Source organism: Oncorhynchus kisutch, linkage group LG17, assembly GCF_002021735.2.
Source record: "Oncorhynchus kisutch isolate 150728-3 linkage group LG17, Okis_V2, whole genome shotgun sequence".
Classification (NCBI taxonomy): Eukaryota; Metazoa; Chordata; class Actinopteri; order Salmoniformes; family Salmonidae; genus Oncorhynchus; species Oncorhynchus kisutch.
The window spans coordinates 29,353,594-29,369,625 of NC_034190.2; the positions used below are offsets into that span (position 1 = coordinate 29,353,594).

General features: G+C 41.0%; 1 protein-coding gene across 4 annotated transcripts in view; it reads right to left on the minus strand.

Annotated features, from left to right (window-relative positions):
- LOC109907417 (death-associated protein kinase 3) overlaps window positions 1-16,032 on the minus strand; it is a 43,563-nt gene that overhangs the window by 15,611 nt on the left and 11,920 nt on the right. For 2 of the 4 annotated variants that reach the window (XM_031793522.1, XM_020505367.2), the window contains exons 2-5: window positions 3,732-3,897; window positions 3,133-3,354; window positions 2,840-2,978; window positions 2,214-2,343 (exon numbers count right to left, since the gene is read on the minus strand). In XM_031793522.1, the coding sequence (XP_031649382.1) occupies window positions 2,214-2,343; window positions 2,840-2,978; window positions 3,133-3,354; window positions 3,732-3,796 (556 nt within the window). In that variant the 5' untranslated portion in view covers window positions 3,797-3,897. Of the gene's footprint in view, window positions 1-2,213; window positions 2,344-2,839; window positions 2,979-3,132; window positions 3,355-3,731; window positions 3,898-14,265; window positions 14,542-16,032 lie in introns of those variants that run through there. The other 2 variants (XM_020505366.2, XM_031793523.1) reach the window with 2 other exon arrangements.

Genomic DNA, 16,032 nt, shown 5'->3' on the forward strand with positions numbered 1-16,032 from the left:
TATAATTATTATATTGATAAGAGGTTTCTTAAATTATCTGGGTTGGGGGTGTTTTTTTTTTTTTTTTTTTTTATTTCACCTTTATTTAACCAGGTAGGCTAGTTGAGAACAAGTTCTCATTTGCAACTGCGACCTGGCCAAGATAAAGCATAGCAGTGTGAGCATACAACAAAGAGTTACACATGGAGTAAACAATTAACAAGTCAATAACACAGTAGAAAACGAAGGGGGGGTCTATATACAATGTGTGCAAAAGGCATGAGGAGGTAGGCAAATAATTACAATTTTGCAGATTAACACTGGAGTGATAAAAGATCAGATGGTCATGTACAGGTAGAGATATTGGTGTGCAAAAGAGCAGAAAAGTAAATAAATAGAAACAGTACGGGGATGAGGTAGGTGAAAAGGGTGGGCTATTTACCAATAGACTATGTACAGCTGCAGCGATCGGTTAGCTGCTCAGATAGCTGATGTTTGAAGTTGGTGAGGGAGATAAAAGTCTCCAACTTCAGCGATTTTTGCAATTCGTTCCAGTCACAGGCAGCAGAGTACTGGAACGAAAGGCGGCCAAATGAGGTGTTGGCTTTAGGGATGATCAGTGAGATACACCTGCTGGAGCGCGTGCTACGGATGGGTGTTGCCATCGTGACCAGTGAGCTGAGATAAGGCGGAGCTTTACCTAGCATAGACTTGTAGATGACCTGGAGCCAGTGGGTCTGGCGACGAATATGTAGCGAGGGCCAGCCGACTAGAGCATACAAGTCGCAGTGGTGGGTAGTATAAGGTGCTTTAGTGACAAAACGGATGGCACTGTGATAGACTGCATCCAGTTTGCTGAGTAGAGTGTTGGAAGCCATTTTGTAGATGACATCGCCGAAGTCAAGGATCGGTAGGATAGTCAGTTTTACTAGGGTAAGCTTGGCGGCTTGAGTGAAGGAGGCTTTGTTGCGGAATAGAAAGCCGACTCTTGATTTGATTTTCGATTGGAGATGTTTGATATGAGTCTGGAAGGAGAGTTTGCAGTCTAGCCAGACACCTAGGTACTTATAGACGTCCACATATTCTAGGTCGGAACCATCCGATTCAGTTATCACTGAAATAGCGACTATCCTACATCCTCCAAATCACTTCCTGTTTCAACTGGACTTGCAACCCCCCTAGTTTATCATAACACCATCAACCCAGATCATGACACTGCACTTCTTTCGCTGCCTCCGTGGAAAACCCTGGACCTGGAAATACGCGCTAACTTCCACAGAACACAGTAGGGACTGCATTACAAAGGGCCTGTTCCAATTATTTAATAATGCATCTGTTGTGAAGGGTCATGCCACTCCTACAGTCTTCTAATTGTCTCCAATTACCCTAGACCGCATCCCTTTCCATCACATCTGTTTCCACGCCTAAATCACGCCACTTTTGTCTTTTTCAACCCCTTTCAGGTTCTATTTAAGTGGCATGCTCCTTCCTACACACTAGAATAGTTTGCTTGGTGATGCCACGAGGTGGCTCCATCCTGCCATTGTGCTTGATATGATTAAGTAAGTGCCTTGTATTGTAGGAGAAATGTTAACCATGTATATTATGCTGCCTGAACTTGTTATGTTATATCCTTTATATCCCTGCTATGCTAATGGCCCTTTTGTGTTGAGTCCTGGCCGCCTCCTTAGTTTGTAGTTATATGTTAAGCTCATTCCCTATAAGTCACCTGGCTCTACTTTGTCACGTCAGCAGCTTTATGTTCTGTTCCTAATGTTTCCCTTTTGAATCTCCCTTCCAGACCACTTACATCCAATCCTATCTCCAAGGCCTTACAAGCCACATCCTAAAGCACAAGCCCTACCTCTGTTCCAAAACACTCCCCCATATGCCTCTGTTCGTTCCTGTGTTTGAACTTTGTTTAATAAATACCCCTAAACCTGGATTCTGGTTCCATCTCCTGATTCTCATTCTGACTGATGCACCATGGTGGCAGAAATCGTCCTGAACCTAGCTTACAGTCTGTCCTAGTCTTTTTCTAAAGTATCCTTCCTCCCTCCCTCCGTCAATCAGTGGTGGGACAATTGGATATAACGAAAGCAATGGGTTTCAAGAATCCAGTACTCAAGAATCCAGTCATGTCAGTAAGTGCTTCACAGCAAAGGATGAGGATGGATGCATTTACATCGTTTTTAAACTGGGCCTAACTCATATGAAATTACTGTACTACTCACGAATATACTGGGGGGTGCCACTCATGCACTTGTACTCCTCCCCTGGCTGGAAGCGGTGGGCCAGCCCAAAGTCGATGATCTTAATGTCAGTGTTTGGGGCCATCTTGGCTGACAGCATGATGTTTTCCGGCTGATTGGGGAAGGGAAGTAAACATGTTACATGCAAAATGAGGTCAATCTGACCATAATGGTCAATTGCATGCGGACCGCGCTCTGACCGACCGGCACGCAAACAGCATGTTCATCAACACTAGTGAACAGGCACACTCTGTTTAGTGGCACCTGTGGATACAAACACGACCATGTGCGGTAAGCGTGCGGCATGGACATTTCTGCTAATAAGTAACAGTATCAGCATGTTTGTCTGATGTGGTTTTGGGATGGATGAATACAGATATGCTCTTTTCACTTCAAGTACTTATGCCTAAAAGCCTAGGATTCAATAAATGGACAGGCTTTGATGTGTTACTATTTACATGCACTACTACATTAGCAGTATTATTGGGGAGGTAAGAGGTTAGATGTAAATCACTACCACAGACTATTGCGGCACTGGATTTCTAAATGTCATATAGAGTGAGTAACAAACTAAAGATATGTCAAATCAACACACTAGCATAATTTACCTTTAGGTCAAAATGGCCTATTTGTTTGCTGTGCATAAAGCCCACACCCAGCAGTATCTGCTTCATGAACTCGATGGCTTCGCTCTCTGTCAGGTTCTCCTTCTCAGCAATGAAGTCAAACAGCTCTCCTCCACTAATACTGAAAGAGGAAGGAGGAAAATACATGGAGAGAAGTGTTAGAACTTAACTCTACTACATAATTCAGCCACTTCATGGAATCAATGACTTGCCCTGCATGTACGGCCTGGGTTCAAATAGTATTGTTTTCTCCTTCCTCCCCTCCCTCCACTCACAGCTCCAGCACCAGCACCACCTCGGCCCGGCTCTCAAACACATCCTTAAGGGCCATGATGTTGGGATGCTGCAGGGCCTGCAGGACCTCCACCTCCCGTTCCACGCTCTTCCTCTCCATGCCCAGCCGGCTGCTGGCGCACTTCCTAATCTTCAGGAACTTCCCAGCCCAGCGAGCCCCCGTGGCCCGCTCGCGCACCTCCCGCACCTGCCCAAAGTGGCCACTGGGGCGGCGACAAAGTGCAACAATTTATTTACTTGCTTGGAAACATCTTGAAATGGGTAGGTACTACCTGAGTCTATCCAATAAAAATATGTTCCTCCTGAACACAACACAGATTTATTTATGTAGCTGTTCTGCAATGTCATTTGTGATGTTGAAAAGCAACAAGACTCAGAAATGAGTAGTTTCTTTCTATTCACAATTCGGTCCATTTCTTTATTATTTCAATTGCATAGGTTGAATTTTTGTTAACATTGACCTATGCAACAAGACAGCATATGCAAAATTGACCTTGAAAAGCAACTGAATTCAGAGTTATAATAACTTCCTCACCTCAACAGCCTCATACAAGAATACCTTTATAATGACCATCCTTACCTCCCAAGTACTTCTCCAATCTCATAGAGGTCTTCCACATTATCAAGCTTATTAAAGACTGCCATACTGATCTTCTTCTCCTCAGTTTCACCTCACTGTATGTTACTGTTGGTTCACATCCATGTGCTGCATGGTGCTTTCAACTATGTCTTCACAAGGTCGGGACCTGAACAAAGAGAAAAAGAAAACAATTAATATCACAGTTCTAAGGCAAATGTGATAGCATGCAGGGGTATTCAACTCTTACCCTATTATTTTTTTTTATTTTTTTATTTTACCTTTATTTAACCAGGCAAGTCAGTTAAGAACACATTCTTATTTTCAATGACGGCCTGGGAACAGTGGGTTAACTGCCTGTTCAGGGGCAGAACGACAGATTTGTACCTTGTCAGCTCGGGGGTTTGAACTCACAACCTTCCGGTTACTAGTCCAACGCTCTAACCACTAGGCTACCCTGCCGCCCCGGTCTAGGTCTAGAGCCTGTTGGTTTTCTGTTCTACCTGACAATTAATTGTGCACACCTGGTGTCCCAGGTCTAAATCAGTCCCTGATTAGAGGGGAACCATTTTAAAAATGCAGTGGAACTGGCTTCGAGGTCCAGAGTTGAGTTTGAGGTGCATAGGGGATGAATTGAATCCTGACTTTTTAAAATTATTATTATTATTATTATTATTATTATGGACCCCATAAGCTAATCTTTCTGGGGTCCAAACACAAGGCACATCACACAAAAAACACCACTACATATTTACAACACAAAACCAATATTGAGATGTGCACCCGCAACTCAAATGTTCAGACATATCTTCAGTCGAGGCCAATGGATGATTTTAGCTCGAGTCCAATCTGAAATATCTGAAATTAGGATTCCACTCATAAGAAGAAGGCTCTATAGAGCTCGCCAGCTTGTAGTTCTTAATCACGGAAATGAGCTACCTCTGGTTCGTTCAGGCATCCCTATGGGAAAAATGAATGGCGAAAGAATAGGGTTCTGGAATAAACACAGAAAATAAGGTCTGAGGGTAACACAGGCTTAGGAGATCTTATATGTTTTGTTATATGAGATAATAGCTGTCAGTTAACATGACCATTGTTAATTATGAAGCCAAAATTCACAAGAAGTTACACTAGCTGATGATCTCATAGAACAAAACAGCATTTATACAAAACTTCTACAAAAATGCTCGAACCATGGCGGATTTAGTGCTTACAAAAAGACCCCATTACTGTTTCTATCTATTGCAGCACAAATAACTTAAAACCACAAACAGTGATAGAACAATGACTCAACAGTAGAGAAAGAAAACATGAGGGTCATTCCATTTGATGTCAATCACTTTTTTAACAAAACTTTCTATATGCATTTGCCCATGGTAGAAGTGGACAGAAAATAACTTTTTGAACATTTAGGAGATAGAGGTGCTCAAAGTTGACCCATTTTGCATACCCACCCTACCCAGTGGTGGAAAAAGTACCCAATGGTCATACTTGAGTAAAAATAAAGATACCTTAATAGGAAATTGTAAAAGTAAAAGTAAAAATCTAAATAATATTTGGTATAAAATATACTTAAGTATCAAAAATAAATGTAACTGCTAAAATATACTTAAGTAATTGAAAGTAAAAGTATAAATAATTTCATAATCCTTATATTAAGCAAACCAGATGGCATTATTTTCTTGTTTTTTAAATTTACGGATAGCCAGATAAGTGCATGAATTTGACCAATTTGACCAATTTGACTTTGATAAGTGCATTCAAAAAATAACAAGTACTTTTGGGTTTCATAGACAATGTGTGTAGTAAAAAGTACATTATTTTATTTAGGAATGTAGCGAAGTAAAAGTAAAAGTTGTAAAAAACATGAATAGTAAAGTACAGATACCCCCAAAAACTACTTAAGTAATACTTTCAAGTATTTTTACTTCAGTACTTTACACCACTGACCCTACCATGAGACATCCATATCTTCATCACTGGAAAAGATACACGGCTGAGTTTGATCATTTAAATGCTTTCAAAAGGGTTGTCCAACTATTTTATAAGTTCGTATATAAAAATTTGTAAAAAATTGTCATTTTTTAACATTTAATGTTAATTATCTTTTTTCTTTTTCCCATATGTTGTAGCTTAGACCTTATTTTACATAATCTGAGGTGTTTGTGTTGTGCCCGCCTTCGGTTGAGACAGGGTGGGTGTCATGTTTTGGCTGATATATGTACTAAAATGGGGAAACAATAGACATTTTAACTTTCAAATAGTAGCACAAAGATGGTGGAAGATCAACAGATCAGAAAATGTGACTTGAATGGGAATCAGTGGTTGGAACCGGTTCAGGGAACCGAACCGAAAACCAAAAAAGAACGAAAGTGATCGTTAGTGTTCCGGAACAGAATGGATATTTTCAAATCTTGAGAACCGTTTAATAATGTTATTTTTAGTTCCAAAAATATTCCTAATTTATAGAGTATAATTCTGTAATTCAGTGACGTTATAATGCTAGTAATAGCATAAACACATTCCAATTCACGTCATGATGTTCAGTGCTTCAAGGCAAGCACACTCCACCATTCTCTCTCGCTCTCTTTTTGGGCTTGCCTGTTTTGCATGTTATTTCGGCATTAATACCTGTCACATATCAGTTTGCAAACAATGTAAAACATATATATCATTGAGTTAATAAAGCGGCATACAAACATGGTCTCTTTTTTGTTTTCTTGAGTAAGAGAACTCCAAAATGCAGGTGTTTCAGCCTAGCTCAGTGTATTCTGTGGTGGTGGGGCAAGCCAGCAGAAAATATGGAGCGTTACGCTGTGATTGGCTCAGTGTTCTGTCACTCATGGAGACACTACGTCACCTCCAAGTCTAAGGGTAGACTTCGAAAATGTTAGCTCATTGGGTGCTGCCCATCCAAGAAGGCTCAAGGTCATCGGCCACAGATAAAATGACATCAATCTCGTTATATCTACAGTAACTTTGATTGGACTGATCATGTCAACATCATACTTTCAAAATCTTAGCTAGCAGTCATCATCATGAATCAAGTCGAAAATCTACTGGCAAATCCTTTTTAATCTTTGTCATATGAAGATAAATAATTAAGAGATATTATAGATTAAACGTATCGGTGCTCATTGGCCATTGGACATAAACATTACGCAACAAGTTGGAAATTGCAAGTTCAACAATGAGTGGTTTGGAAGGAATCAATGGCTAACTGTAAGTTCAAGACAACTGGAAAATTGGGAAAAACGAGCTACGACTGGGACAATACATTTTCAACTCGAAATTGTAAATCAGGAACTCTGGCCTCTTTCTAGAACTACGACTGAAGATCACTGATGGCATCATGATTCAACCTCTTTTTTTACAGAGTTCCAAGTTGTCTTGAAAGCACCATAAATCCAAAGAATGGCAGACTTTGATGATAAAATTTGCCCACGAAGGACCACCGTGCTGCCTTCCTGTTCCAAGTGAGCACAGCACAAGGTGAGTCCAAAAATGTCTTGTATGCTGCTGCATAAATTATGTAATATGCCAATGAGACAGTATTACTTTCTTAGCTACAGTATATACATAAGTGTATGTTGTGTAGTAAGCTGTTAGTAGCCCATGTGCCTCACCATAATAATTTGGTCTATTTTCACCTCTTAATTTTCACCTACTGTTCTGACTTGGTGGTGCACATGTAGCCTATAACCTGTTTTTGAGAAATGTAATAATCTAAAATTGTAAGAGCTTTAATTGTATGCTTATATACCCCCTTTATTTATCCTACGGTTCTGACTTGGTGTACAGGGAGAACACTGTAAGAATGGCCCATGTTCTGAATTCTGTCGCTGTACATTTCAAAAGTGCTGAACAAATAGTTATATTGATGACAGTCGTCCTAGCTCGCTCATGAATGTCTTAATTGAAATTACGGATTGCCTCTTATCTGCTTATGCCATAGTTTGTACATCTCAATTGTCAGTAGAAACCACATTTGTTGAAGCAAGTCAGCCATAACAGCTATGTTTTTTAAAGGGCAGTAAATGAGAATGAATAAACTGTTTCGCTGCTCCGCTGATAGCCAGGTGTAGCAGTGGTAAGGTGTTGGGACTAGAGGTCAACCGATTAATCGGAATGGCCAATTAATTAGGGCCAATTTCAAGTTTTCATAACAATCGGAAAGCGGTATTTTTGGACAACGATTTTTTTTTTACACCTTTATTTAACTAGGCAAGTCAGTTAAGAACACATTCTTATTTTCAATGACGGCCTGGGAACGGTGGGTTAACTGCCTTGTTCATGGGCAGAACGACAGATTTGTACCTTTTCAGCTCGGGGATTCAATCTTGCCTCTCATTGCACTCCACGTGGTGCCTGCCTGTTACGCGAATGCAGTAATAAGCCAAGGTATGTTGCTAGCTAGCATTAAACTTATCTTATAAAAAACAATCAATCAATCATAATAACTAGTTAACTACACATGGTTGATGATATTACTAGTTTATTTAGCGTGTCCTGCATTGCATACAATCGATGCGTTGCGCATTCGCGAAAAAGGACTGTCGTTGCTCCAATGTGTACATAACCATAAACATCAATGCCTTTCTTAAAATCAATACACAAGTATATATTTTTAAACCTGCATATTTAGTTAATATTGCCTGCTAACATGAATTTATTTTAACTACGGCAATTGTCACTTCTCTTGCGTTCTGTGCAACAGAGTCAAGGTATATGCAGCAGTTTGGGCCGCCTGGCTCTTTGCGAACTGTGTGAAGACTATTTCTTCCTAACAAACACAGCCAACTTCGCCAAAAGCGGGATGATTTAACAAAAGCGCATTTGTAAAAAAAAAAAGTCGCTGCACGACTGTACCTAACCTGTACCTAACCATAAACATCAATTACTTTCTTAAAATCAATACACAGAAGTATATATTTGTAAACCTGCATATTTAGCTAAAATAAATCCAGGTTAGCAGGCAATATTAACCAGGTGAAATTGTGTCACTTCTCTTGCGTTCATTGCACGCAGAGTCAGGGTATATGCAACAGTTTGGGCCGCCTGGCTCGTTGCGAGCTAATTTGCCAGAATTTTACATAATTATGACATAACATTGAAGGTTGTGCAATGTAACAGCAATATTTAGACTTAGGGATGCCACCCGTTAGATAAAATACGGAACGGTTCCGTATTTCACTGAAAGAATACATGTTTTGTTTTTAAAATGATCGTTTCCGGATTCGACCATATTAATTACCAAAGGCTTGTATTTCTGTGTGTTATTATGTTATAATTAAGTCTATGATTTGATATTTGATAGAGCAGTCTGACTGAGCGTTGGTAGGCAGCAGCAGGCTCGTAAGCATTCATTCAAACAGCACTTTCGTGTGTTTTGCCAGCAGCTTTTCGCAATGCTTCAAGCATTGAGCTGTTTATGACTTCAAGCCTATCAACTCTCAAGAGTAGGCTGGTGTAACCGATGTGAAATGGCTAGCTAGTTAGCGGGGTGCGCGCTAATAGCGTTTCAAACGCCACTCGCTCTGAGACTTGGAGTAGTTGTTCCCCTAGTTGCTCCCCCCGCGGCTTTTGCGGAGCGGTGGGTAACGATGCTTCGAGGGTGGCTGTTGTCGATGTGTTCCTGGTTCGAGCCCAGGTAGGGGCGAGGAGAGGAACGGAAGCTATACTGTTACACTGGCAATACTAAAGCTCCTATAAGAACATCCAATAGTCAAAGGTATATGAAATACAAATGGTATAGAGAGAAATAGTCCTATAATTCCTATAATAACTACAGCCTAAAACTTCTTACCTGGGAATATTGAAGACTCATGTTAAAAGGAACTACCAGCTTTCATATGTTCTTATGTTCTGAGCAAGGAACTTAAACGTTAGCTTTTTTACATGGCACATATTGCACTTTTACTTTCTTCTCCAACACTTTGTTTTTGCATTATTTAAACCAAATTTTCATTATTTATTTGAGGCTAAATTGATTTTATTGATGTATTATATTAAGTTAAAATAAGTGTTCATTCAGTATTGTTGTAATTGTCATTATTTCAAAGAATTTTGTTTTTAAATAGGCCGATTAATTGGTATCAGCTTTTTTTGGTCCTCCAATAATCGGTATCGGCGTTGAAAAATCATAATCGGTCGACCTCTAGTTGGGACTGCTGTTGGGACAGCTTTATGTAGGCTAGTTTGCAGTCTTTCCAGCTTCAGTTTGAAGTTATTGTGTTAGTTGTGCTGTTGGCTAGCTTCTCTGAACAACAGTGTCCTAACGAGAGAGAACTTTTTTTATGCCAGGTGAAATCGTGCCTCATTAGCTCATTGTTGTGGATGTATCCAAATAAATGTCACAACAAAACAGCTTAAACAAATGCAGCTACTGTTGTTATTCTGTCTGCGCTGGTTGATGTCACTGTAAATTAGCCTTAGTTGGCTAGCTTACATTCAAGGGATAAGAACGTTACCAGCCAGTATGGCAATGGAACATTTAGAACAAACAGATACAGAACAAAAAGACTGAACGACTGGGTCCTGTCTCTGGCAACTGAACCAACAGAACGAACGACCGGCCGGCTTGGGTAGCAACCCTAGATTTGTTTAGGGACTATATCTTGTGGACGGATGAAATAGTATGAATAAATTCATCAAAATAATGTTTTTAATTCATATATATGTTGGTAACCCGTTGTATAAATGTGATAATGCCATCGAAGTTGGTGTTTGGACTTAATCTCGTGCCTAACAACACCCATGCCAATATATCCTCCAAACACCAGCTTCTCGGGCATTATCACTTAATTAAATGGTATCAAACTACACAATTTATCTTTACCAGTGATAAAGACATGGATGTCTTGGCGTATGGTGAAGTATGCGAAATGGGTAAACTTTTAGCACCTCTATCTCGTAAATGTTTTGTCAGTTCTGACCACTTCTACTATGGGCAAATATGTATGGTAAGTTAAGTTCAAATCAAAAGGGGTGCAGTCAAAAAGTTATTAAAATCAAATGGAATGACCCATAAGCCTTTATTAGCAGTGAACGCGGAGGGACTGAAGAGTGAGACAGTGTTTAAAAGTGCAAGTTCACAGAGTATTACTCTGCCTCTACCCACCGTATGAAAACAAACGTGATTAAAATAACAGACTAAAACCCTCAGAAAGCCTCAAGTGTCAAAGTACATCAGCGCATGCATCAGTGAGTGTTTTTTTTTCCTTGGTTATGTAATGTGGCCCTTTTGAATATTTTCAATGGGGATTGGTGATCAGTTTTGAAAGGATTACTGATGTTAATTGCAGGGAAGAATTATCCTTGTCGGCGTCCAGTCATGCCTAATATAGTGAACCAAATACAGAGAGGGTGAAAGAGAGTGAAAGAGAGAAATGCTGACAATGAGAGAAAAGCATGTTGTCTCCAAAAACCAGCATCATAAAGACAGACAGACAGACAGACAGACAGACAGACAGACAGACAGACAGACAGACAGACAGACAGACAGACAGACAGACAGACAGACAGACAGACAGACAGACAGACAGACAGACAGACAGACAGACAGACAGACAGACAGACAGACAGACAGACAGACAGACAGACAAGACAGACAGACAGACAGACAGACAGACAGACAGACAGACAGACAGACAGACAGACAGACAGACAGACAGACAGACAGACAGACAGACAGACAGACAGACAGACAGACAGACAGACAGACAGACAGACAGACAGACAGACAGACAGACAGACAGACAGACAGACAGACAGACAGACAGACAGACAGACAGACAGACAGACAGACAGACAGACAGACAGACAGACAGACAGACAGACAGACAGACAGACAGACAGACAGACAGACAGACAGACAGACAGACAGACAGACAGACAGACAGACAGACAGACAGACAGACAGACAGACAGACAGACAGACAGACAGACAGACAGACAGACAGACAGACAGACAGACAGACAGACAGACAGACAGACAGACAGACAGACAGACAGACAGACAGACAGACAGACAGACAGACAGACAGACAGACAGACAGACAGACAGACAGACAGACAGACAGACAGACAGACAGACAGACAGACAGACAGACAGACAGACAGACAGACAGACAGACAGACAGACAGACAGACAGACAGACAGACAGACAGACAGACAGACAGACAGACAGACAGACAGACAGACAGACAGACAGACAGACAGACAGACAGACAGACAGACAGACAGACAGACAGACAGACAGACAGACAGACAGACAGACAGGACAGACAGACAGACAGACAGACAGACAGACAGACAGACAGACAGACAGACAGACAGACAGACAGACAGACAGACAGACAGACAGACAGACAGACAGACAGACAGACAGACAGACAGACAGGACAGACAGACAGACAGACAGACAGACAGACAGACAGGACAGACAGACAGACAGACAGGACAGACAGACAGACAGACAGACAGACAGACAGACAGACAGACAGACAGACAGACAGACAGACAGACAGACAGACAGACAGACAGACAGACAGACAGACAGACAGACAGACAGACAGACAGAGCAAATATGGTGTGAGGGAGGGAGGCAGAAAGAGACAGGGAAAGAAAGAGATTAAAGAGAGTGAGAGAAAGGGAGTAAGGACAAGAGGGGTCAACTTCAACAGTCTGCAATCATACAGAGGTAATGTACGTGCGCCGAATACAACTGGTGTAAACTTAAATGTGTCTATTTGTGACAGCATGTGAGTGTTTGTGAGTCTTCCTGTATATATACTAACTACAGAACACAATAATATCTTTCACTCTCAGACTCTGTCTGACAGTTGTTATGTGCATGCCCTCTCCCCTGCTAAAAATCATTCTCAAGAAGACATTCCCGAGACTCCCCTCATGATCCACCCCCAGCTTCCCACCCCAATACCATGAAGTCAACAACATGACAATATCCTGAGAACAACAGCGTTGATTCAAGAACCAGCTCCCCCGCAACTCCAAAACCACCCCTTCCCCAAATAACACTACAGTGGAACAATGGCCCTTGTCTATGAACGGTGCACTATGTCATCATGTCAAGAGGTCTGATAAGCGGCTAAAAGTGAGGCCTCGCTCCTAAATGTGGGCCAAAATAGACAGACAGACCGTGGCTTTACTGTCTTATCTAGGGCACTCTAATCTCAAGAGTAAGTGTGAAGAAGTGGTTGTTTATGGGTGCCACCAGCAAACTGGTGTCTTTGTGTATGCAAAATGTGCGTGCGTGTGTGTGCGCGTGCGTGCGCGTCTGGCTGACTAGGTGCCCCATAAAACAAAAAATGCCTTGTTATCATTCACCTATCCTCACAAGAGATGAGTCAGAGATAGACAGTACAGTTCAGTTCTGAAGAAAATATGCCATCATCATGGAGTGTAGAGAGACTGATCTGTTCTGAGATAACTACTGCTCAACCCACTTGACTTCAGTGTGGGCACAAGCCATGGACCAGTACCACGTAAACAGAGTGTATTCTATTCTGCCAAGAGCAGGGATCAAATTTGCAACCTTCTGTACAACAGCACACGCCACTCAAAACCCACTGTATTAGCCAACTGAGCAAAGAGACTAGTCTGGCACTCCATGAGCGACAATTGACGTTCAACATGTCACCAATGTACTCCAGCCAACATGCTATGGGGCAGGAGTGTTTCACATTCGATTCACGTTTAGATGGTGCATTTGGTTGTTTCGGCTGCCAGAGCCAATTCACCTCTAAACAGAACATGTAAGGTCCTTGGACTATAAAGAGTAACATTAGGCTCATTTAATCCATTATTGGGCTACTGCAGACCCTGACCACACTGTTGTGTCTGAGGGAATGTGATCTGTTCATTTTTCAACATTATGTTGAGTTTGGCCTTCCCCTGTGCGTGTTTGTGTGTAACTATAAAGTCGTTTACCAGCTAGTCATAGGATAGCACTTGTAGAAAATACTAAATTGATCACCACATAAAGCAACATATTTAGAGAAGATTATGATCATGTGGACACCTCAATAATAATATATGAAAGCTGAATCGTTGGAATTGGGGAACTATGAAAGTCAATCGAGAGAAAGAGAAGTGAGGGTGCCTAAACGTTATGCAAAAAAATATAATCAGAAACTCGGATGAACCAGTTATGAAAAACAATCCCATAATTTACTCCAGAATAAATGGTGTGTAACGTGCCCAACTTTCTCATTTTAAAAATGCCAAACTTCAGATTCTGACATTACAACCATCAGACTATAGCAGAACACACCCCGAAAAGAAATGTTCTATTCCAAAAGGTATTGCAGTTTTTCATCAAATTTAACTAGGTGGTTTACATACACATACACACACACACACATATGTATGTGTGTGTGTGTGTGTGTGTGTGTGTGTGTGTGTGTGTGTGTGTGTGTGTGTGTGTGTGTGTGTGTGTGTGTGTATATATATATATATAAGCATAAATCAGCGAAAACAAAATGCGTCGAAAAGATCGTCAGGAGAAACACTCACCCAACTGAATGCCTGACCAGGCTCTTTTGCAAACTGAAACAAATAAGTGTTTGTTCTTCTAATGCGTTGCAATGAATTTTTCCCGATGACAACTAGTCAACGACGTAGCAAACTCCCCTGTCCATGTGTAGCTAAGCCTACAGTCAGAGTTCTTTACAGTTAACCGTGGAATGCGGAAAAGTTCATCTTATTTCTGCCCCTCCTTCGGTTTATACGTAACTTTGTTGGGAGTGCTTGCTTGCCTAGATGCAAACCCGCTATGACTAGGTTGTCACTAGTTACCACAGTCACAAAGCCAACATTGGCTATCATAACAATTAATGAAAACAAAAAAAATAGCTTTTTGATCTTAATTTAAGGTTAGGTTTTGGTATAAGTTAGCAGTGGGTGTAGGTTTAAAATCATGTTTTTTAAGAAGAGACATTTTAGAAATAGGCGGGGTTTGGCCATAATTATGAATTTGTAGCTGTGGTCTCCAATGATAACGCCACTACGGAGTTCCTCATTGTAGTCATGACTTGCTCAAGGAAACAACGCAGGCGCGCGCACACACACACATATCATATACAAAATATATGGATTTTAAACTCGCACAATGAATATGTTATGATAACTACTGGAATGTGGTACTTGTACAATACAGACAACGCATTCCTATTCTATAAACAAACTAATCCGAGTCTGAAGTTTAGTTGTAAATTGTAACAGCGGGAGATATCACGAACAATATCCCTAAGAAACATCAGAAGAACATCAGCTAGACAAAAATGAACAACGTTCAACCCTATGCAGCAGTGTTGTAGTACTCGAGACCGGTCTCGGTCTTTTATAGACATGATTGCGCAGTGGCGAACCTATCCGACATAGGTCTTCAGTGTGTGACGGGTTCGTGATTCTGAAAGGACATCAACGGTAATACCAGCGCACTCGTGTAGGAGAGTGCACTTTTGTTAAACACAACTGGCCAATGGTGTAGTGGAAGCTATGCAGGTATATACCGTATACACACTTTTCTTCCAGTGGGCATTGCGTATACTCACTTCTTAATCCCTACGGATGCTTATTAAAGTAGTGTAGTGGAGGTATACGATTATGTAGTACAACAGTGAAATCATACACAAAGTAGCCTACACAATCGCAAATCACGTGAAATGTGTTCGCTTGCGCGCTGCACACAGCCTAGTTTCAGCAGAATACAATATGTAGTCAGCAAACGCGCGCAGCTCAACTGGTTTTGGCATGGAGCCGGTAGGTAGGACATTTCAATGTATGATATCTACCAGTAAATTCTAACTAAGGCAACAATGAGTATGTAAACCAGGTACTGAAAAAGTTTGGTCCGAAGTCTTGGTTAGTTGGCTATTTGTGATGTGCAATTCAGTCATCATGAGCTGTTTGCATCAGGGGCATACTGTAGGCATGAGTGGACCTTCGATGACACAGGCACACCCACTGGGGAGCCAGGCCCTGCCAGGCCCACCCAATCAGATTGAGGAAAAACAAAAAAATTATACATTATTATTACAAAAAACACAGTTCCACTCACCAGCTGGTGATAATTTGAAACAACCCTTTCCTTCAGCCAATGACCAAAAGCACACTCTTTTGCCTCATGGGTGAAATGTTATTAATATTATTTGTCATAAATAATAAAGATATTTTTTTCTTCTGACATCTGGTGTTTCTATGTCAAACAGTTTTGTTATATCTCAGTCTTCTGTGATATATATAAATATTAAAATTGGGATGCAAAATAAACCCTATTTG